This window comes from Elephantulus edwardii, unplaced genomic scaffold (genome assembly GCF_000299155.1).
Source record: "Elephantulus edwardii isolate Elephantulus edwardi_28Jun2011 unplaced genomic scaffold, EleEdw1.0 scaffold00097, whole genome shotgun sequence".
Taxonomy (NCBI): domain Eukaryota; kingdom Metazoa; phylum Chordata; class Mammalia; order Macroscelidea; family Macroscelididae; genus Elephantulus; species Elephantulus edwardii.
In genome coordinates this window covers 13,026,336-13,048,306 of record NW_006399847.1, presented here as the reverse complement: position 1 = coordinate 13,048,306, position 21,971 = coordinate 13,026,336, and the positions used below count along the sequence as shown (strand labels likewise).

Here is a 21,971-nt window from a genome sequence, read left to right as displayed (position 1 = left end):
TGGCACAGGACAGAGTGGAGTTTAGGGCTATTGTACATAGGGTCGCTATGAGTCGCAGGCGACTCGACGGCACATAACAACAACAACAACATGATGTCGTTACTAATAACCATTGTCTCACTTTGTTTCAAACACATTCATGAGTTGCCTGTTTGTGTCCTTATTTTATTATGTCCTTTTGAACACTGATTTGTGTATTTTAGTGATTAATAATTTGCTTGTATATTTTCCCATGTTGTTTTTTTTTTTATTTTCCCATGTTTTGTCTTAAACTATATAGTGTCTGTTGTCTGTAGTGAAGTTTTTCTAAGGAAAAATAATTGATCTTGAAATTGATTTCTGGATTTTGTTTCCTTTGGAAGTAACTTAATGCCTCAAGTAACATTTTTAACTTCTTTTAAATTTTATATTGATTTGCTTACAACGTTTGTATACATTGTGTTTCACAGTATTCTTCATTCACATTGTTTCATACAGTCATTCCCATGCATTATATTTTATAAAATTAATCACCATTGGACCATGCCCATTATTACCCTGTCTTTTTAAGTCCCCACTGAATCCTTCCCATTTCCTTCACCCCCTCTCTCCGCCCACCAAATTGTGTAACACTGTTATTTGGCCTCTACCCATATCCTTAGCCCTCTGCTCTAACCTCTTCCCCCACTTGGGTCCCCATACACGTTTTACTAGTTGTCCTATTTTTACAGTAATGGTCTTACAGCATTTGTCCTTATGAGACTGAGTTACTTCACTCAGCATAATGCTCTCCAGTTTCTCCCAAGTGATATAATATTTTTCTAAATCATTGGTCTTATGTGCTGCATAGTATTCTGTTGTGTGACTGTACCACAATTTCACAATCCATTCAGTTGTGGTTGGATATTTGGGCTATTTCCTTGTTCTGTGGTGGTAAATAACACGCTGCTGTGAACAGTGTTACACAAATCTCCATTTGTGTCTCAGTCCTAATTTGCTTGGGGTATATTTCTAATAGTGGAATAGATGAGTCATACAGATGTTCGCGTGTACAACTTTTTAAGGAAACACCAAACTAGTTTTCAGAATGGTTGTACCGTTAGGCAGTTGCACCAACAGTGTATGAGAGTTCCCACGTCTCTGTATCCTCTCCAACCTTTTTTGCTTGCTGGAATGTCTATCTGTTCTTCATTTACTATGTAAAGGCATTTGACTTTGTGGATCACAACAAACTGTCACTAAGTCTGAGAACAATGAGAGTCCTAGAACACTTGCTTTTGCGTATGCAAAACCTATACTTGGATCAGGTTGCAGTCATCAGAAGAGAGGAAATAGTGCCAGGAAAGACTGTATGGTGCTGAACCAGCAAAGACGTATACCAGGGTTGCATCCTATCTCCATACCCTTTCAATCTATATGCAGAACATATCATCCGGGAGGCTGAGCTCTATGAAGAGGAATATGGCATCAGAATTGGAGGACGACTCATCAGTCGTCATTATGCAGATGACACATCCTTTGCTTGTTGAAACTGAGGAGAACCTGAGGCATTTACTACAGAAAAGTCAGGGAATGCAGTCGTCAATATAGATTGAAACGCAACATCAAGAAAACAAAGATTCTCACCACTGACTGGGCCAATTGGCAGCATCATGATAGACAGTGAAGAGATGGCGATTGTTAATAGTTTCAGCTTGTTTGGCTCCACAGTCAACACTCTTGGTACCAGCTTCCAGGAAATCAAAAGATACATTATATTGGGAAAATCTGCTGTCAGGAACCTCTCCAGAGTACTAAAAGAGCAACGATGTCAGTCTAGAAAATAAGGTGCCCTTAATTCAGGTTTTTGCAGTTACATGTTATGCATTAGAGAGCTGAGAGCTCAACAGTGAGGAAGGATGATAGAAGAATCTATGTCCTTGAGTTGTGGTGCTAGAGAAGAGTAATGAATGGACTGCTAGAAGAACAAACAGGTCCAACCTGGAAGGGTGAAACTAGGCTACTCCTTGGAGGCAATGATTTTGAAGCTTCAACTGACATACCTTGAGTATGTTGCAAGGAGAGACCAGTCCTTAGAGAAAGTCATCATGCTTGGAAGGGTGAGGGGACAGTGCAAGAGAGGAAGACTTTGGATGAGATGGACTGACTCAGTGACTAGGTAATTGGGGTAAGTGTGTCAGAGACAAGAAGGTTGGCTCAAGATAAAACAGGGTTCAGAGCTGTTGTACATAGGGTCACTATGAGTTGCAAGCAACTTGATGACATATAACAACAGCTGCAGCCCTGCTTAACTTTGCCCACTTCTACTGAGATGTGATGGTATCTCATTGAGGTTTTTATTTGCATCTCTATTATTGCCAGTGATTTTGACCATTCCTTCTTGTACCTGTTGGCCATCCAAATGTCTTTCTCTGGAAATCTCTTTCCATGTCTTTTGCCCATTTTATAATCAGATTATCAATCTTTTTCTTTTGGAGGCTGAGGAATATTCTGTAAACTTTTGTTATGTGTCCCTTGTCTTGAGTTAGTATTGCCAAATGTTTGTTCCCAGTTGGTAGTTTTTCTTTACACCCTGTTGGAAAAAGGTTTTGATGAGCCAGGGGATTTAATCATTAGAAGATCCCATTCATCAATTTTAACCTCTCCAGATGGTGCATTTCTGGCTGTGTTTGGCAGTCTCTTTGTACCATAGAGATACAGTCTAAACTTGATCCCAGTTTGTTTCTTAAGAACTTTATGGTTTTGGGCTTTACTCCCAGATCTCTGATCACTTTGAGTTGATTTTTGTGTGTGGTGTGAGATGTGGATCCTGTTTCAACTTTCTGCAGGTAGTATTCCAGTTTTCCCAGCACCGTTTGTTGAAGAGGTTGTTGTAGAGGGAGGTCCATTTCGGGATTCTTGCTTCTGTTCCATTGGTCTATGTACCTGTCATCGTACCAATATCATTCTGTTTTGATTACTACTGCTGTGTAGTCGGGTTTTAGTGGTTGGGTTTTTTCTTTATTTTTTAAACTATTATTCATTTTAATGAAAGTTTACAGAGACTTCGGATTTCTGTTCATTCAGTGTTGCACTTTTCTTCCCTGCCCACCCTTTCCCTCCCAGTTCACTCTTTGAAAAGTAAAAGAAAAATTCTTCCATTTTTATACAGTCCCTCCCCACAAGTCCACACCACTATGCAGCCTTCGTTCTGGACTCCTGTCATTACAATAATACCTAATCATATATCCCTTTTAAACAGTTCTTTCCCTCATCTCTTTCAATGCAGTATAAATAATTTATCCCATATTGCTCAGTCTCCTCCCAATCCCAATGTCAGTCCCATTTTACAACAGTGATACTATGCAGTATTTGTCCTGTTGTGGCTGAGATATTTCACTCAGCATAATGTACTCCAGGGTCACCCATTTTGTATATTTCATGAGTTCCTTGTTTTTCAATGCAGCATAGCTTCTCTATCCATTTGTTTTTTGATGGGCACTTAGGTTGTTTCTAACTCTTTGCTGTTGTGAACAAAGCCATGATAAACATGGATGTGCATATATCTGCTTGGGTGGCAGTTGTGTACTTGGTTTTGAGATCAGGGAGTACTATGCCTCCCACTTCATTTTTGGTTTTCAAAAGTGCTTTTCTTTTTCGGGGTCTCTTTCTTCTCTAAATAAACTTGACAGTTTCCCTTTTGATCTTGAAAAATTAATTTGTTATCTGTATTAGAATTACATTGAACATACAGATTGCTTTTGGTAGGATCCTCAGTTTCACAGTATTGAGTCTTCCTACCTATGAATTTCCATTTATTTAGGTTTTTTACTGTGTTTTGTAGAAGTGTTCTGTAGTTTTCTTTGTAGGTCTTTTGTGTTTCTAGTTAGACTTATTCCCAAGTATCTCTATTTGTTGTTGGCTATTATAAATGGTATTGCTTTATCTTTGTTACTGTAGAAGAATCCCACTGATTTTTGGATATTGATCTTGTATCCTGCCACTCTGCTAAATTGGTCCACTAGCTCTAACAATTTTTTTATTGAGTACACTATCATCATCTGCATATAGCAGTAGTTTAACCATTTCTTTTTGCCTATCTGAATACCTTTCACTCCCTTCTCCTGTTGTGTTGCCCAAGCAACCACTTCCATCCTGAGTGCTCTTTGGAGGCAAGATGCAGCTATTTCTTGGAAAAGGGAATGGTACTTGGTAGGGTGGAGGGTCAACAAAGGAGAGGAATACCCTCCAGGTAGATTGACACAGTGACTGCTGCAGTGGGCTCTTGTGTATGAGGATGGCACAGGATAGACCATGGCTCAGATCTTTTGTTCATAGAGTCTTTATTAGTTGTACTTGACTCAACCACACCTAACAACAACAGTCTTTTGGTACATAGATGTTGACCAAGGGTATGTATTCTTAAATCAGCAATTAGCCTCTCCGCATCTTCATTTCAACCTGGTGCCTCCTTTTGGCAGAATTCTCCTGACATATCGGGCTGGATCCCCGATAATTGGCGCCTGGACAAGGACCGCTGAACACGGAGGGAAACGCTAAGGGATCTGTGAAAATCGTAAGATAGGAACTTACTGAATTTGCCTTGAAGGTAAAGATCGGAGAAGAGGGGCGGAGACGGGGATTAATCAGTCATGCAGATTTTCCGTCTTTGTCCAATGGAGCTACTTGGTGGATTTGAACTATCAGAGATGGTGTGGCTTTTGGATTAGAGATGCAACTCTGTATGGACTAGGTCATCAAGGCTTCTCTTACATTCAAAAGAACATGATGATTTCTTTGAAAAGAAGTCTTTAAGATAAAGGTGGTATAGCACTGGTCTGTGCGTTGCTTTACAGAGGTAACTCGTGGTTGCTGTGATGCTGAAGCCTGTGACAGTGATGTGCCAGTCATGGTAATGGGCACCCCTGGTGGACAGTGTTGGCTGGAACTTCCCAACTAAATCAAGCCTGGAAGCAGGAGTGGCATCCACTTCCAAAATGGCTTGCCTCTGGAAACTCTATGTACAAACAGTGCTCAGGCTGTTCGTTCATAGGGTCGCTATGAGTCGTCTACGACTCGACAGCATTAAACAACAACAACTTTGCCTTTAATCATTATAGAGTGCCCTTCCTTATCTTTTATGGTAGTTTTCATCCTAAAGTCTGTTTTATTAGAGATTTGTATTGCCACCATCTGCTTTTTTTGTGGATGCCATTTGCTTGGTATATTTTTTCGAGTCTTTGATTTTGAGTCAGCCTTTCTTTTTATTTCTCAGATATGTATCTTGTAAACAACATGTTGAAAGCCTTTGTTCTTTTTATTCATTCTGCAACCCTTTTTCTCTTGATTGGTACGTTAATTCCATTCACATTAAGAGTGATTATTGACAAGCCAGGTTTTCTTGTTGCCATTTTTCTGTGTTTCTTTGTTGTTGTTTCTTGTTACTGTGGTCCATCCACTCTCCTTTAGTGTGTCTGTGTGAAGGACTTGCCTTAAAAGTTCTTGTAGATTTGGTCTTTATTTTCACAAATTCCGTAAGGTCCTTCTTTTCTGTGAAGGATGTAATTTCTCTTTAATACTGGATGGAGAGCTTTTTTGGTTCGTAATTGTTTTTCAACTTTCTGTATGTGCCACTCCATTGTCATTTTGCTTACATGGTTTCTGCTGAAAAATCAGAACTTAATCTAATTGTTTTTCTTTTGTAGATGACTTTTTATTCTCATGCTTCTTTTTAGTGTTCAAGCCTTATCTTTTATTTTGAAGAATTTGACTATGCTAGGACTTAAAGCTTTTCTTTGGCAAGAAGCTGCACTGCAATCCTGAAAGCACATGGTTCAAGGCCACCAGCAGCTCCGTGGGAGAAGGATGTATAATCTCCTCTGGTGTAATTAACTGCCTCTGAAAACCTGCCACAGGGTTAGCATTGGGTCGCTTCTGACTCTGCATTACTCAGCAACTCAACAACATGTCTTGATGTTTTTCTATTTTGGTCTAGTCTGTTGGTGTTTGCTGAGCTTTTTGAAATGTGGATTTCCCAGGTCTTCATACCTGGGAAGTTTTCTTCTAGTACTTCTTCCACAATTTTTTCAGTGATTTCTCGGTCCCTCTTGTCTTCTGGAATTCCAGTCATTCAAGTCACATTTTAAAAATACTATCTTTTAGTGCTTTCCAGCTTTATCTTTTAATAAGTTGAGGATTTTTTTAATTCATCCATTTTGATGTACACATGTTTATGATGTGCAAAAGTTGAAAACAAAGGACTGATAGTTGGAAACTATGAACTTGGTGACAGAAATGAGGCTGAAAATCAAATGATAGGCTATTGTACAACTATTTTATTAATTGCAAATACCTTGTTAAAAATATAAAGTGACGAGACACATGGATCTTACCTGATAGACTATACAAATTACATTAACTACATCTGTAGAGAGTTAATGTAAAAGTTTAATATCTGTACTCAGGACAGGTTTGGAGACTGACTGTGGAACTTTCAGTTACTCATGCAGGTTAAAGCTGAAGACAGAATAAGTTCAGTAGGAAAAAAAAACGTAAGCCCATCTCACTTGAATCTAAAAAAATCTCCACACAAATAGATGAACAAATCATGAACAAAGACCATAGGAGTTGTGGGATGACATCAAGGACATCACCATGAAGTCTTATCATTGCAAAGACAGGTAAGAAAGAATAGACCAAAATACATGTCAGAAGACACTCTAAAAATTGTCCTAGAGGGTCAAGAACCCAAAAGAAGTAAGAGAGATGAACACCATGGTGGTCAAGACAGCATGGCACTGATACAGTGAAAGGCACATAGATCAATGGAAAAGAGATAAAACAGACAATTTCAAAGGGCAAGTAAAGAAGACAAAGCACAGTATTATAACAAAATATGCACAGAGCTGGAGTTAGAAAACCAAAAGAGAAGAACACACTTTGCATTTTTTAAGGTGAAAGAACATATTGAAGTACTGAAGGATTCTATGGGCAAAACTCTGGCTGATCCAAGAAGCATCAAAAGAAGATGGAAGGAATACACAGAGTCACATACCAAAAAAGTTAGTTGACCTTGAACCAGTTCAGGAATTAGCATATGATCATAGGAAGAAATTCTAACTGCACTGAAAGCATTGGCACAAAATAAAGCCTCAAAAATTGATGGAATACTGAAGATAGCTGGAATTTGAGTGAGGCAGTGGAGCCACTTCCCAAAGGGGAAACCAAGGCTTCCTGGTTTTCCAGTTCAGGGTAAAGAAAACCTGACTGCGAGCAAACATTTGGCAATACCATCTCATACAGTAGTCTCATAATGAAAGTTTATAGAATACTGCTAGGCTTCCACAAGAAAAAGTCTGATAACCCAATTACAAAATGGGAAAAGACATGAAAAGAATTTTACAGAGGAAGATATTCAGATGGCCAACAGACATGAAGAAATGCTCTGAATCACTGGCAATAAGAGATGCAAATAAAAACCACAGTGAAATACCATCTCCAATAGCAGTGGCAAAATTTTAACAGGACAGCAAGTAATAAATGTTGCAGAGAGCGTGGTGACAGAGGAACTCTTTTACATTGTTGTTGGGATTGTACAGTGGTACAACCACTCTGGAAGGCAGTTTGGTGCTTCATCAAAAATCTGAACATAGACATTCCATATGACCCAGCTATTCCATTGCTTGGGAAATGAGAACTGAGGCTCAATTGGAAACTTGTACACCAGTGTTCATTAGCAGCATTATTCAACATCACAAGAAAATGTGGTAACCAACCACATTCAAATGGATTGAGAAATTATGATACATTCACACAATGGAATACTATACAGCACATAGGAGCAATCATTTTTTAAATAACTACCTGACTTGGGAGGGGACTGGAGAGCATTATGCTGAGTGAACTAACTCAGCCCCACAAGGACAAATCCTGTATAAAACCATCATTGTAGAATGAGTATGAGGATCCAAGGTGGGGGAGAGGGTGGAAATAGAAGGGAAGGGAGGGTGTTAATAGGGTTGCAGAATTCAGTGGGTGGGTGGGGTGAAAGAAATGGGAAGGATCTTTTGTGAAACACAATGTATTAAAACTTTGTAAATAAATCAGAATAAAATAAAAAGTAGAAGGGGGGAAAGAAAGAATTGATGGAATACCAATTTAAGTGTTTAGGAAAACAGATGTAGCCTTTGCCAAGAATTATGGAATATAGCTACCTGGTCAACTGGAAGAGACTTATATTTATTCATATGTATTCTTATTCCAAAAAAAATAGATTATAAAACATTATAATATGCAAGAAAATCTTGCTGAAGAGAATTAAGTACACCTGGAATCCTCATTATGGAGCTTACAGAAATCAAGGTAGAATCAAAAGAAGCCATAGCACTATGATGTCAAATGGATCTAGACTGAAAGTAGAAAATACCAAAAAGGTCTTTACTTTTAATTTCTTGATTGTTCAAAGACATTTGACTATGTAAATCCTAACAAATTTTGAGTAACATTGAGAAGAATGAGAACCCAAAACATTTAATTGTATTCGTGTGAAACTTACACATAGACCAAGAAGCTCTTGACCGAACAGAATTAAGGAACAGCACTGCATGGTTTAAAATCAGGAAGGTGTGTGTCAGGCTTGTATGCTTCCTCTATATCTAGTCAATCTGTATGCTGAGGAAATAATTTAAGAAGCTGAATTATATGAAGAATGTGCCATCATATGGGGAAAGACTCATCAACAACTTCTTTTATGCAGATGTCACAACCTTGCTTGAAGCATTTGCTGCAGAAGACCAAAGACTAAAGCCTTCAATGTGATTTTTTTTTCTTTTGTGATTTCTATTTCAACATCAAAAAACCAAAAATCTTCACCACGGGACCAATAGACAACATCTTGAAAGATGGAGAAAAGATTGGAATCGCCAGTGGATAAGAATGGCAAAAGAATTAATGCTTTTAAATGATCACATTGAAAAGTACTGAATATTCATCCCTTGAACTGCCAAAAGAGCAAACAAGTCTGTCTTGGAGGAAGTGCAACCAAGGTGCTCCTTAGTGGCAAGGAAAGTGAAACTTTGACACACATACTTTGGGCATGTTGTTAAAAAGGGCCAGTCTTTGGGGGGAAAATACCATGCTAGGAAAGGTGGAGGATCAGAGAAAGAGAGGGAGATAATCAACAAGATGGATTGACACAATGATTACAATAATGGGCTTGAATACAGAGGAGATTGGGGATGACACGAGATAGGACAAAATCAGATCTGTTGTTTATAGGGTTGCTGTGAGTAGAAACGAATCATAGCACCTAAGAATCTTAAAAATTTTTTTTTTTTCCTTCTATAGCTGGCTGGTTTCCCCACAATTATTTATTGGCATTTCACTGTTTTCAAACTTAGAAGTTTAGAGTGTTTTGTGCTTGCGTTCCAATTTTCCATATTTTTAGTGGGTTTTTTTTCTTTTAGGGAATCTTTATTATTTACCAACTGCTTTTGTTCTTTGTTAAGTGAAAAGTAAACCTGTGTAAATTGAGATTAGAAATTAATCCTTATCACTTGCCACAGTAACTGTCTACTCCTTAAATAATAGTTTCTAGGAATACCATGCTGTAGTACTAATAAGAATATCAGATCTTTAATTCCCAGCACCATGTAGGACAGAGTTGGTCCATTTTAAGAAACAAGTGCTTATTAGGTGCATACTCTTAATAATGGAAACTTAGGATGAGAAAAGGCCATCCTTTCCCTCATCAAGTTTGCCTGTATGTGATTATGAAAAGGTTTGTAGAGTTACAGAACCTTTTTGTAAGTCCTTTTTGTAAGTTTAGGCTGGAAGTCCAAAACCTTTCTCAGTAGTCTCAAACTACTGAGAAGTAGTAGGTAAAAACTTTCTAACCATTGGAAAATTTATCTGTTCATTTAACTGTTGTTTTAATAGAACCAACAGTGAGAGCAGAGCTGATGGAACAAGTACCTCCTATTGCATTATTTTGTCAAGAAAACCGGCCTTCAATCCCATATGCTTTTTCCAAGTACTTACTCCCTATCGTGGTTAGGTATCTTGCAGACCAGAATAATCAGGTAAGAGAGTTTCCTAGCAATATTTACATATTATACAAGAAAATGTAGTTTGTGTATCATAAGTGATCACCTTTGAATATTTGTTAATTTTCACCCTTTTACTTCATTATTGTTTGTTTTTCTATGACAGTTTTTTATTAGACAAGATTTTTCAAAAACCTGCCATAATTAGAGTCAGTATTGTCATGTGATACCCTCATCCTCATAGTTTTTCATCCTAATATTTGCTATTAATGTGTGATATCTTTATATTCAACTTAATCTGTTATGATACAATTTTAATAATAGGTTTGTAGCCATTGAAGAAAATAGTCATAACTTCCTTTTCAGATTTTGCCAGTTATGAGAGACCTGATACTATAGTGGTTAATAACCAAAAGATCTTCATTTCAAGCCCACCAAGCTTCTCAAAAGATGTGGCTGCCTCCTTTCCTGTAAATACTGTGGCCCAGGAATCCCCAGGGGCAGTTCTACCCTGCCCTATTGCTATGTGTCAGCTTGATGGCAGAGGGGATTTTCAAGTCTAATGATGAGTCTCTTTCATTTGAGTTGAAAACTTGTCAAATTTCTCAACTCAATACCAATTTGTAAAAAAATCAAATGGCAGGTTTTGCTCTGTTGTATATGGACTCATTTTATACTATTTTTTTCATAGGTGAGAAAAACAAGTCAGGCAGCTTTGCTGGCTTTGCTGGAGCAGGAGCTAATTGAGCGATTTGATGTGGAGACTAATGTGTGTCCAGTCCTCATAGAACTAACTGCCCCAGATAGCAATGACGATGTGAAAACAGAAGCCGTTGCTGTGAGTAGAATTTGATTTCTCAATTTAGGTTAAAAAATTACTACCTTGAGTAACAGTTGGTGGTCACTAAATCTTAAGCTATATCACATGACATAGGTTTTTTATTTGTTTGTTTCTTTGCTTGGGGTTTTACCCTCTTTGTAACTGAACTGTATTTGTTACAACCTTTGTGGTAGCAGGTGACCTGGCACTCTTAGTCTTGGTTACATCTCAGAACCTGCCTTGACAGCAGCAGCCTAGGAGGTGTCTAGTTTTGCTACTCTAAACAATACCTCTTTTTTGGAAAACAAGCCCTGGATGTGGAGTCTCATAGAGTTGCTTCAGTGTAACACACTTGTTCTAGATACCAGGTACATGCAAAGTTGGGCACTACAGAGGATGGGAGGCATATCTGGATCCTAGAAGATCAAACTTAGGCAGTCTTAACAAAGAGATTTTCTTCTCAACATCAAAGTATCACTCAACATTTCAGTGACCTCAAATTATTTACTAAGGAATCTGTTGAATAGCTAACTTCAGACCAGGGTTAGGGTTGGCTTACATACACCTTACAACATAAATGACCTCCATCTGTTAAATTAGCCAACATAAAACTAGGGGACAGCTAGCTCTGCCAGAGCACCTACAGCACACTACAAACAGAAGGAAGCTCATCTGCCCCTGGGATATTGTCATGCCATACAATTTCTTTAAATGTTAACAGAAATAAAGAAAAGAATCCTTGAAAATACATTATCAGAGAGAAGGAATGAAGGTGAAGAGTATTTATTTTATTTAATCTCTACCTTTTTCTCCCCCCCTCCCAAATACATACTGTTAAAGATGTTCTGGTGGCTTAGTCTGCTATGGAGATTTGCTGAATAATCTCCTTCCATGAGATTTACACCCTCTGAAAACTCTGTGGAGAGTAAGCTGAGTTGATTTCCAAATCCAAGATAATGAGTTTGAATTTATTTTGGTAAACACCATAGTTTTCATAATTGTTCCTCATGTGTTGAGAGATTGTTTTCATTTCTTTAATGAGTTTGTTTTTTGTTGTTTTTTTAATTTACATAGTGATAATCATTTTTTTTAAATTAAATGCAGGTCTAATGAAGAAAAATGTGTATCCTCTGCGTGCCTTTGATGTACTAATCCCCAAGGAAGCATTTTTTTCCCGTTCGATTTGTTATAAAGGAAGCAATGAAATTTTCTGTTTTTACTCTAATTCTGCAACCTTCCTAAACTTATTTACTCTAGTATCTTCTTACAGATACATTGACTTTTCTGCATAATCATGTCATCTGTGAATATTGTTGTTGTTGCTGTAAAGTGCTGCTAAGCCAAGTACAACTCATGAACAGCAGACCTGAACCATGCCCTGTAACTGTGCCATCCTCATCGTCTGATACTCTTGAGCCCATTGCTACAATCACTGTGCCAGCTCATCTCATTGTAACCTTTCTCTCTTTAGCCAAACCGCACCTTTCCATTTATAATGTCCCTTTCCAAGGTGACATCAAGTAGACTTCAACTCTTCCCAACCTTAGAGGCGAAATTCATCCTGCACCTCCTCACAATCTTTGCTTTGCTTGAGCCTGTTGCTATAGCCACAGACACAGTGTCAAAATCTATCTCATTGAGGGTCATCTTTATTTATTGTGGTTGTTAATTCACCCTCTACTTCACCAAGTATAATATCTTTCTCCAGAGATTGACCCCTTCTAAGCAGTTTTCTGGATATACTTCTTCCAAGTTCTTTTGTCAGGCCACGGTGTATTTGACATACTCCATTAACACCACAATTCAAAGGCCATCATTTCTTCCTTGGTCTGTCTTATGTACATATGTATGCATGGATTTAATTTGAGTTAGGATTTACAAATCATACTGGTTTTTTTCTTAGACATTTTGTTTTAGTACCTTCCATTGATTAATGGAATTTATTATTTTTCCACCTCCGTATTGTAAGTTGCCTTTTCCCTCACACAGCTTACCTGTTCATTTTACTCTCCTCTTCCCTCTGTTTACAACTCTGTTAACCCTTTCACAGATTGGTTCTGTGTGTAAGTATTTCCTTAGCTTTTGTGGTGTGGCAGTATTCTTATACCTTACTAGTTCTTTGGTGATTGATTTATTTGACTTAGCATAATGTCCTCTAGATATATCCATGTGTGCAGTATTTCACAAATTTGCATTCATTATTTAGTGATGCATAGTAATACATTATGTGAGTGTCCATTGCGTTTCTTTAGCCTTTTCTCCATTAATAGAAAGTTTATAGAGATTTTGGATTTCCATTCGTTCATTGTTACACTTTTCTCCCTGCCCAACCCTCCCCCCCAGTTTGCTTTTCTCTTTGAAAAGTAAAAGAAAAATTCTTTCATTGTTAATCAATCCCTCCCCCACAAGTCCCTCCATTATGCAGCCTTCGTTCTGGACTCCTGTAGTGACAATAATACCTAATCATATAACACTCTTTTTTTTTAAAAAAAACCAACTTTTTATTTTATTTTACTATTTTGTATGTGTGTACTATCAAATCACATCTAACTGGTACAGGAGGAGATTGTTCTCCCTCTCCAGCAAGAGATCTGGTGGACTCAAACCAAATACCTCTGGGATTGCAGTGCAGCTTCTTGCCACCAGAACACCAAAGCTCCCTCATATAACCCTTTCAAACAGTTCTCTCCCTCATCTATTTCAATGCAGTATACATTATTTATCCCCTCAGTCTTTCCCCAACCCCAATGTCAGTCCCATTTTACAACAGTGGCACTATGCAGTATTTGTCCTTTTGTGACTGAGATAATTCATTCAGCATAATGTCCTCCAGGGTCACCATTTTGTATATTTCATGAGTTCCTCATTTTTCATTGTAGCGTAGTATTCCATTGTGTGAATATACCACAGCTTCTCTATCCATTTGTTGATTTGTACTTAGGTTGTTTCCAGCTCTTTGCTATTGTGAACAAAGCCATGATAAACATGGGTGTGCATTAGGCACTTGGGTGGTTTTTAACTCTGTTTTTGTTTAATAATGCTAAAGTAAACATGACATGTACCTAGGAATTATTAGATCAAGTGACACATCTGTTCTCAACTTTCTAAGGAAATGCCAAACTGCTTTCCATAGTTATTGCCCCATTTTATATTCTCACCCACAGTGTATGAGAGTTTCAGAACCTCTCTACATCCTCCTGGCATCTGTTATTTGCCGTCCTGTTTAAATTTGCTTTTGTTGCTGGAAGGAGATGATAGTTCATTTTTGTTTTGACTTGCTAGTGATCTTGAGCATTTCTTCATGTGCTTGTTGGCCATCTGAATGTCTTTGGTAAAGTGTCTATTAATGTCCTCTGCCCATTTTGAAATTGTTTTGTTTGTCTTTTTCTTGTTGAGGTATTGGAGTTTTTATTAAGTTTTATAGATAACGCCCTCCTCAGATGTGTCATTGCCAAATATTTTTTCCCCCAGTTTTAAGATTTTTTTTTTCTCTTTCATTTTTGTGGAGAAGTCTTTTGATGCACCTAAGAATTTCCCTTACTGCAGTTAATCCTCTTTTAAGAATTCTGTTCATGCCATTGATTAGAGCTCCTAAGTGGGCTTAGGTTTTTTCTTTGATAATCTTTATAGTTTCTAGTTTTATGTCTTAGGTCCTTGATCCCTTTTGAGTTAGTTTTGAGATAAACTTTTTTTTTTCTTATATCACTTTGCTTATAGTGGTCTCTTCCCTTTCTGTATAAAGCTGATGCTTTCTTTTCCCCTCTCTTTGTAGAATGTTGACCTTGTATTTAGGGAATTTCAGAGCCATATCAATGGCAGGCAGTTCAAAACCACCAGATGCTTCAAGGGAGAAAGATGGGCAGTCTCCTCCTGTGCAGTTTATAGCCTCTAAAAATCCACTGGAGGGTCAACTGTGAGTCAGTTCTGAATCTAGGATAATGAATTTCTGTTGATCTTTTTTGGTTTGCTTTTTTAAAAAAAATTTATTACCGTTTGTCTTGGTGGTTTTCTATGTAGTCTATCCTATTAGGAGTTTTCTTAGCTTCTTAAGTGCAGATTTTCTCCTTTTTCATAAATTTAGGATGTTTTCTTCTAGCAAATCTTCAGTGATTTCCTCTGTAATTTTTTGTTTGTGTGTGTTTGTTTGGTTTTTGTTTTTCAGGGGAAACTTTTCTTGATCTGATGTTCCAGTCATATTAAGTCATTCTTCTTGATGTGGTTGCACGTGATTTGTGTGCTTTCTTCAATTTCCTTTTTTCCTTTCTTCTGCTGGTTCCTCTGCCAGAGCACTAGTGAAGGATTTAATTCCACTAAGTCTTCATTTTATTTCTTTTCATCTGCTCTTTTGTCCTTTCAGTGTGATTTCTACTTTTGAGATTTCAGTTCTCATTTTTAGAATTTCACTTTTTTTGCCTTAAATGATTCCTGATTCTCTGTTTATTTTCTCTAATTGATCTTTTTAAAAAATTATCTGTATTTTTATCAGTTTGTTGAAGACACTAGACTATCATTCATTTCAATTCCTTTTCAGGAATTCTGTTGGAATTACTTCCTCTAAAGTGTTTTCTGATTATACATTTAGGTCTGCTTTCTTTTGTTCCATTTTGTCCTGTTTATTTGGCTGGCTTATCCTACTATGTGCTGCCTCCCCAGTACTATAGTGGTATTAGGTCTGTTATGTTTTGTTCTGATGAACTGTGTAAGTGTGTTGTGGCACTTGATAGTTCAATGATTCTTACTGTTTCACTTCCTGTCTTCTGCTGGGTATGATAGAGGGTGGTGTGTGTACAGCTATCTGTTCACTGTGTAGAGCACAGCAGGGGAGGGATGACTGGACTGGTGTTGGTTGTAGTCCTTCATTGATCAGTGTTGCAGAAGCCAGTTTTAGTCTTTCATAATGGGTAAAGCTACAGGGAGTATACATGTGGCTGGATATTGTTGCTGTCTGTTAACAGATAAGACAAGGAAAAGGAGAATATAAAACAACAGAATTGGGCAATAATAGAAAAGAGAAAAACCAAAACTGAGAGTAGTTCACAAAATGAAAGAGAATCAGAATAGAAAAGTTTTTAAAAGAAGAAAAGAGGCCAGATTGGGAAGAGAAAGGACAAAAAGCTAGAGAATAGAAACTAGAAGATATGAAATAAAAAAGGAGGAAATCATAAGAAACGCAAGCAATGAAACAACAAAACCCTAGGAAGCCTTGGGAAATAAAAAAAAGAAGGGACTGTCAGGGTGGATGGCATAGATACTTGATCTTGTCACTGTTGTGATGAAAGAAGGATATCTGGCCAAAGGCAGGGTGCCTGACAGTCAGCAGAATGTTGCAGTAAGCAGTTGGATTGGAGCTTCTGTTACTTTGATTGGTGAGTGAGGCTCCAGAAGACACCTCACCTTTCTGCTGGCTTTAGAAAATCCTAAGCTAGCCTGCCTGGCTAGTAATGGTTCCATGGCCAGTCTGAGGGGACTGGTACAAGCAAAGTATACAGCTGCAGGCGGCTAGTATGAAGAGGTATTGACTGCTGACCTGGGATCCCTGAAGATGGCACACTCTGAGGGGGTGTGCTGCTTCCAGTAATATCCAGGGGCTGACTTCAGGGAAAACACAGCTTTGTAGGCTAGTTTCCAGAAAAGACTGAGTGTGTTACTGTACACACTCTAGGCACCAGACACCAAATGGCATGGGCCTATCCTCAGCCAAGAGGGGCCAAGGAAATGCTGTCTACCTGATGAGAGGTGGTATTTGGGAACTCACTTCCTTGATCCTGTGGGACAGGGGACAAGACTCACCTTTCCCACCATCAGTTAGCAGCCGCTGTGTGGATACCCCCACAGTTCCAGATTCCTTCACTAAATAGACAGATGTGCAAAATGGATGTGCGGTGCTGCTTACAGCTCTGTGGTCCATATGTGTCCTTATTCAGTGTTTGTACTCAGTTTCTTCCTTCAGTCAATGTTGAAGGTTTTTTTTTTTCTTGTCTTTTTAAACTCTGGTTTCCAGAATTATCATTCAAATCTGTTGCCTATTTTCTGCTCCCCTTGTTGTAGAATGTCTGAACTGCTGTTTAGTCTATCATTTTACTCAGGGCTTACATTTTTCTAATGTACCTTATATTCCTTTCTTTTACATCTAAGGTAGGTAGGAGTAAATTTAATAGATGACAAAGCCATCATATTCCTTTCTGTGTTAACTACAGGGAGCATCTGGTTAATTTAGGACCAGTTTTCAGATAACAGTCCACCATCTTTTCCCCCAGTATTGTGTTAACTGTGAAATTTGTGTGTGTTTAAGTGATGTCCTTGATTTGGATGACTACGCCTTTGCAGAGTGAGGCACAATTATGAGTACTGGATAAAGCAGGGCTGTTAGTGTGACTCACTCACTGTGCTGTCCAGTCACAATTAACTCACAATGGACCCTCCAGCAGGCTTTCAGAAAGTATGACATGCAAGGGGCAACATTGTCAGTAGATGGTGAATTCAAACTGCCTGTTTTTGGGAGGGAAGCACAACTTTTTACTCATTTGTTGTTGTTATGTGCCGTCGAGTCACTTGTGACTCATAGCGACCCTATGTACAACAGCCCTAAACTCTGCTCTGTACTGTGCCAATCTCATTGTCTCCGACACACTCATCCTGATTGCCTCAGTCACCGAATCAGTCCATCTTCTAGGCCTTCCCCTCCTGCGCTTCACTCTCCCAAGCATGATGTCCTTCTCCTTACAACATGACCAAAGTATGTCAGACAAAGCCTCAGAATCCTTGCCTCCAAGGAGCAGCCCTGTTTAACCCTCTCCAGAATGAATCTGTTTGTTTTCTTAGCAGTCCATGGTACCCTCAATACTCTTCTCCAACACCAAAGCTCAAAAGCATCAATTCTCCTTCTATCCTCCTCAGCCATTGTCCAACTCTCTGACACATAACAAGTGATTGCAAAGACCATGGCCTGTATCAGACTCACCTTAGTCTCCAGAGAGACACCGTTGCTCTTCAGTACTTTAGAGAGGTCCCTAACAGCAGACTTTTCCATTGCAATACGTCTTTTAATTTCCTGGCTGCTGGTGCCAAGTGTGTTGATTGTGGAGCCAAGTGGACTAAAGCTATGAACAATCTCATTCTCTTCACCATCCATCCTGATGCTGCCAATTGGTCCAGTGGTGGGAATCTTTGTCTTTTTGACATTGAGCCTCAATCCATATTGGAGGCTGCAATCCTTGACCCTCTGCAGCAAGTGCTTGAGGTCCTCCTCAGTTTGAGCAAGCAGGATTGTGTTATCTGCATAACACAGATTGTTGATAGATATTCCACCAATCCTGATGCCATATTTCTCCTCATAGAGCTCAGCCTCTTGGATAATCTGTTCTGCATACAGGTTGAAAAGGTATGGAGATAGGACACATCCCTGGCGTACGCCCTTCCCAATTTTGAACCATGCAGTGTTTCCTTGCTCTGTCCTGACTACTGCCTCTTGGTTCAAGTATCGGTTTCGCATTAGCATGATCAAGTGTTCTGGGATTCCCATTCTTCTCAGAGTCAGCTACAGTTTGTTATGGTCCACACAGTCAAATGCCAGAACTTCTATTAGTATAGGTTGTCCTAGTATACTATTTTTTAAAGCCTTAAATTAGTTTTATGTTGAGCAAGAAAATAGCACATCTAGAATATTTTTTTCTTCCTAATCAAAAAGTAAATGAAGTGGTCATTTATACAGAAATTCTCATTTTAAAATCAGATTTTCTTAACAGATAACTAACCACATTTAGTTGATGTTTTTAAAAGTAGTTTTTATTTTAGATAAAAGTTGACACAGCAAATAAGATTTTCATTTTTTCACAGACTGTTCCAGGACTGGTTATAATTCATGTAGTATGTGAGCATTCTAATTTCCATTCTCCTTGTTCTGTTTCTGTTTTTCTAGCTTTCTTTCTTGCCTACTCATCTTTGACTGTTTTGTCTCATTTCATTGATTGTTTAAGGAAATGCTATTACTTATGGATGATGTTGTTAGGTGCCATCTAATTAACTATGACTCTTAGTGACTCTAGAAGAACATATCTGCACCTTGGCCTGTCCTCTGTCATCTTCCTCATCTCTGACACTCAAATCCATTCTTACAGTCAACTGTGTCAGTCTTATTGTGGGGCTTCTTTCTTTAATCCTCCACTATTGCCAGCATGGTATCTTTTTCCCAAGGACAGACCCTTCCTGATAACATACCCAAAGTAACAGGATGAAGCTTCACCATCCTTGTCTCTAACCCTGTTATACTTTAGGTATAACCCTTCATCCAAGAAAGAGTTGTTTGTTCTTCTGGCTGTCTATGGGATATTGAGTCCTCTTCTCCAATACCCCCAATTCAAATGGATCGTATCTTCTTCTGTCATCTTTACTCATTATCCAGCCTTTCAGATGCATAGGAAGTAACTGAAAAGAGTATGACTTGCATTGGGCACACCTTAGTCTTTACACTGATATCATTGCTATTTGGCACTTTGGAGAAGTCCTTGACAACAGATTCTCCCAGTGGAACATGTGTCTTTTGACTTCTTGATGGCTGTTACCATCGTTGGTATTTATGGATCTGAGTAAAAGAAAATCCTTGACAACTTCAGTCTTTTCTACCATTTATTATGATGTTATATTGACAGAGAACTACCAGAAATACAGGCTGGGTTTAGAAGAGGTCATGCCACCAAGGGAAATTATTGCCAATGTCAGATGGATCTTGGCAGAAAGCAGAGAGTATCAGAAGAATGTCTGTCTGTGTTTCATTGACTATGCAGAGTCATTTGACTGTGTGGATCACAATAAATTGTGGCTAACCTTGAAGAAAATGGGAATCTCAAAACACTTGATTGTGCTTATACAAAACCTATACTTGGACCAGGAAGCAGTCCTCAGAACAGAGCAAAGAAACACTGCATGGTTTAAAATCAAGAAAGGAGTGTGTCAGGGATACATATGCAGTTGACACAACCTTGCTTGCTGAAACTGAAGAAGACCTGAAGCACTTACTGCAAAAGGTCAAGGACTGTAGTCTTCAATATGGATTGAAGCTCAACATCAAGAAGATATTCTCACCACTGGGCCGATTGGCAACATCATAATAGATGGAGAAGAGATTGAGGTTATTAGCAATTACAGCTTGCTCAGATCCACAGTGAACACTCTTAATACCAGCAGTCAAGAAATCAAAGATGAAAAAAAAAGAAAAATCAAAGATGAATTGCATTGAGAAAATCTGCTGTCATGGACCTGCCCAGAATGCTGAAGAGCAACAATGCCAGTCTAGATTAAAAGGTGTGCCTAATCCAGGCTGTGGTTTTCTCAATCGTTATGCTTCAGAAAGTTGAACAATGACTAAGGATGACAGAAGAATAATAGATGCCTTTGAGTTGTGGTTCTGGAGAAGAGTCTTGAGCATACCATGGACTGCCAAGAAAACAAATCAATCTGTCTTGGAGAGGTTAAAACCAAGTCTTTCCTTAGAGGCTAGGATTTTGAAGCTTTGCCTCACTTACTTCAGGCACGTGGCCAGGAGAGATTGGTCCTTGGAGAAGGACATCATGCTTGGAAGGGTGAACAACACAGGAGAGGGAGACCCCAGATGATATGGATTGATAGAGTAACTGGTACAGTGGAGGTTGATGTGTCAGAATTAGTGAGACTGGCTCAGGACAGGAAAAGGTTCAGAGCTGCTGTCCATAGGGTCACTATGCATTGCAGGCGACTCAACCAATAATACATTCTGTGACGTTTGGAAGCAGGAGTAGCATCCACTTCCTAAACAGCTTGCCTCCAGAAACTATGGACTTTGATAAATGTCCATAGTTGTAGAGGGGCTTCAGGCCTTTTGTTCATAGGGTCACTATGAGTTGTGCACGACTCAAAGACAAGCAACATCATCATCACGATGTTGCCTATTGGTCCACTGGTGAACATGTTTGTTTTCTTGATGTTGAGATTTAACCCATATAGAAAGCTGTAGTCTTTGACCTTCTGCAGCAGGTGGTTCAAGGCCTCTTCACTTCTAGCACACAAGGTTGTTGATGAGTCGTCCTCCAATCCTGATGCCACATTCTTCTCAGATAGGCCAGATTCTCAAATTACATGCTTGGCACACAGGTTGAATAGATGCAGATAAAGGATGCAGCCCTGACGCACACCTTTCTTGCTTTTAAACCATATAGTATTCCTTTGTTCTGTTCACACAACAGCCTCTTGTGCAGGTATAGGTTCCACACAAGCACAATTAAGTGTTCCAGGATCCTCTTTCTTCTCAGTGTTATCTATAACCTACTAGGATACATACTGTCAGATGACTTTGTATGTCTGATAAGCCCATCTATTTTTTGGCTAAAACATGGCTTTGGGGAATAAGTTCTGTTTCAAGTTAAAAGAATGTCCCAGACCAGCAGTCTTAAAGGTTCTCCTGGTCTCCAGCACTTCTGTAAGGTTGGTCATTTTTTAAGAATTTGAATCTTGTTACACATTTTTCTTTCATTTTATCTGGCATCTTGTATCTTTTGTCAGAACGGCAGATATGACCAGGCACCTGCAAACTGTTTTCTTCTTGGATTCTTTGGAGTACTTCATTCTCTTTTGCCCCACATGAGCAGAGATCAGTAGTTACATGCCCTTATAGATGTTTTAAAACAGATATATCTGTTAAGCCCAGTCATTCCTTATGCCTAATTTTTCTCTTTGAAAAGATATATATAGATATATGTACACACACACATATACACATATATACATATAAAAAATAGAATTAATTAGCCTCAGTGAGTGGTTTTTTTGTGTGATATGTGATATAATATTGCCATAGAATATTATGTGTTTTCTTAAATTCTGTGAGTTTATTAAGAAACAACTGAAAAGGTCTTCATTTGAAGATCATTTCAATATGTTCTGTTTGTTTGTTTGTTTTGTAATTTTAGATAATGTGCAAAATGGCATCCATGGTTGGAAAGGACATTACTGAGCGTCTTATCCTCCCTAGGTTTTGTGAGATGTGCTGTGATTGCAGAATGTTTCATGTTCGAAAGGTAATTAATTATATTTTTAATTCTACAGATGGCTCATTTACTCTGGAATTAACATGATACTGTCAAATCAGTCTTGATTTATTGTTTTTTATTTGTTCTTAT

General features: G+C 38.4%; 1 protein-coding gene across 1 annotated transcript in view; it reads left to right on the top strand.

The window, feature by feature from the left end:
* The window catches only part of PPP4R1 (protein phosphatase 4, regulatory subunit 1), a 99,995-nt gene that overhangs the window by 5,448 nt on the left and 72,576 nt on the right, over nucleotides 1-21,971 (top strand). Inside the window, exons 3-5 of the mRNA XM_006891434.1 lie at nucleotides 9,895-10,037; nucleotides 10,693-10,839; nucleotides 21,762-21,869. Coding sequence (XP_006891496.1) covers nucleotides 9,895-10,037; nucleotides 10,693-10,839; nucleotides 21,762-21,869 — 398 coding nt within the window. The remainder of the gene's footprint in view (nucleotides 1-9,894; nucleotides 10,038-10,692; nucleotides 10,840-21,761; nucleotides 21,870-21,971) is intronic.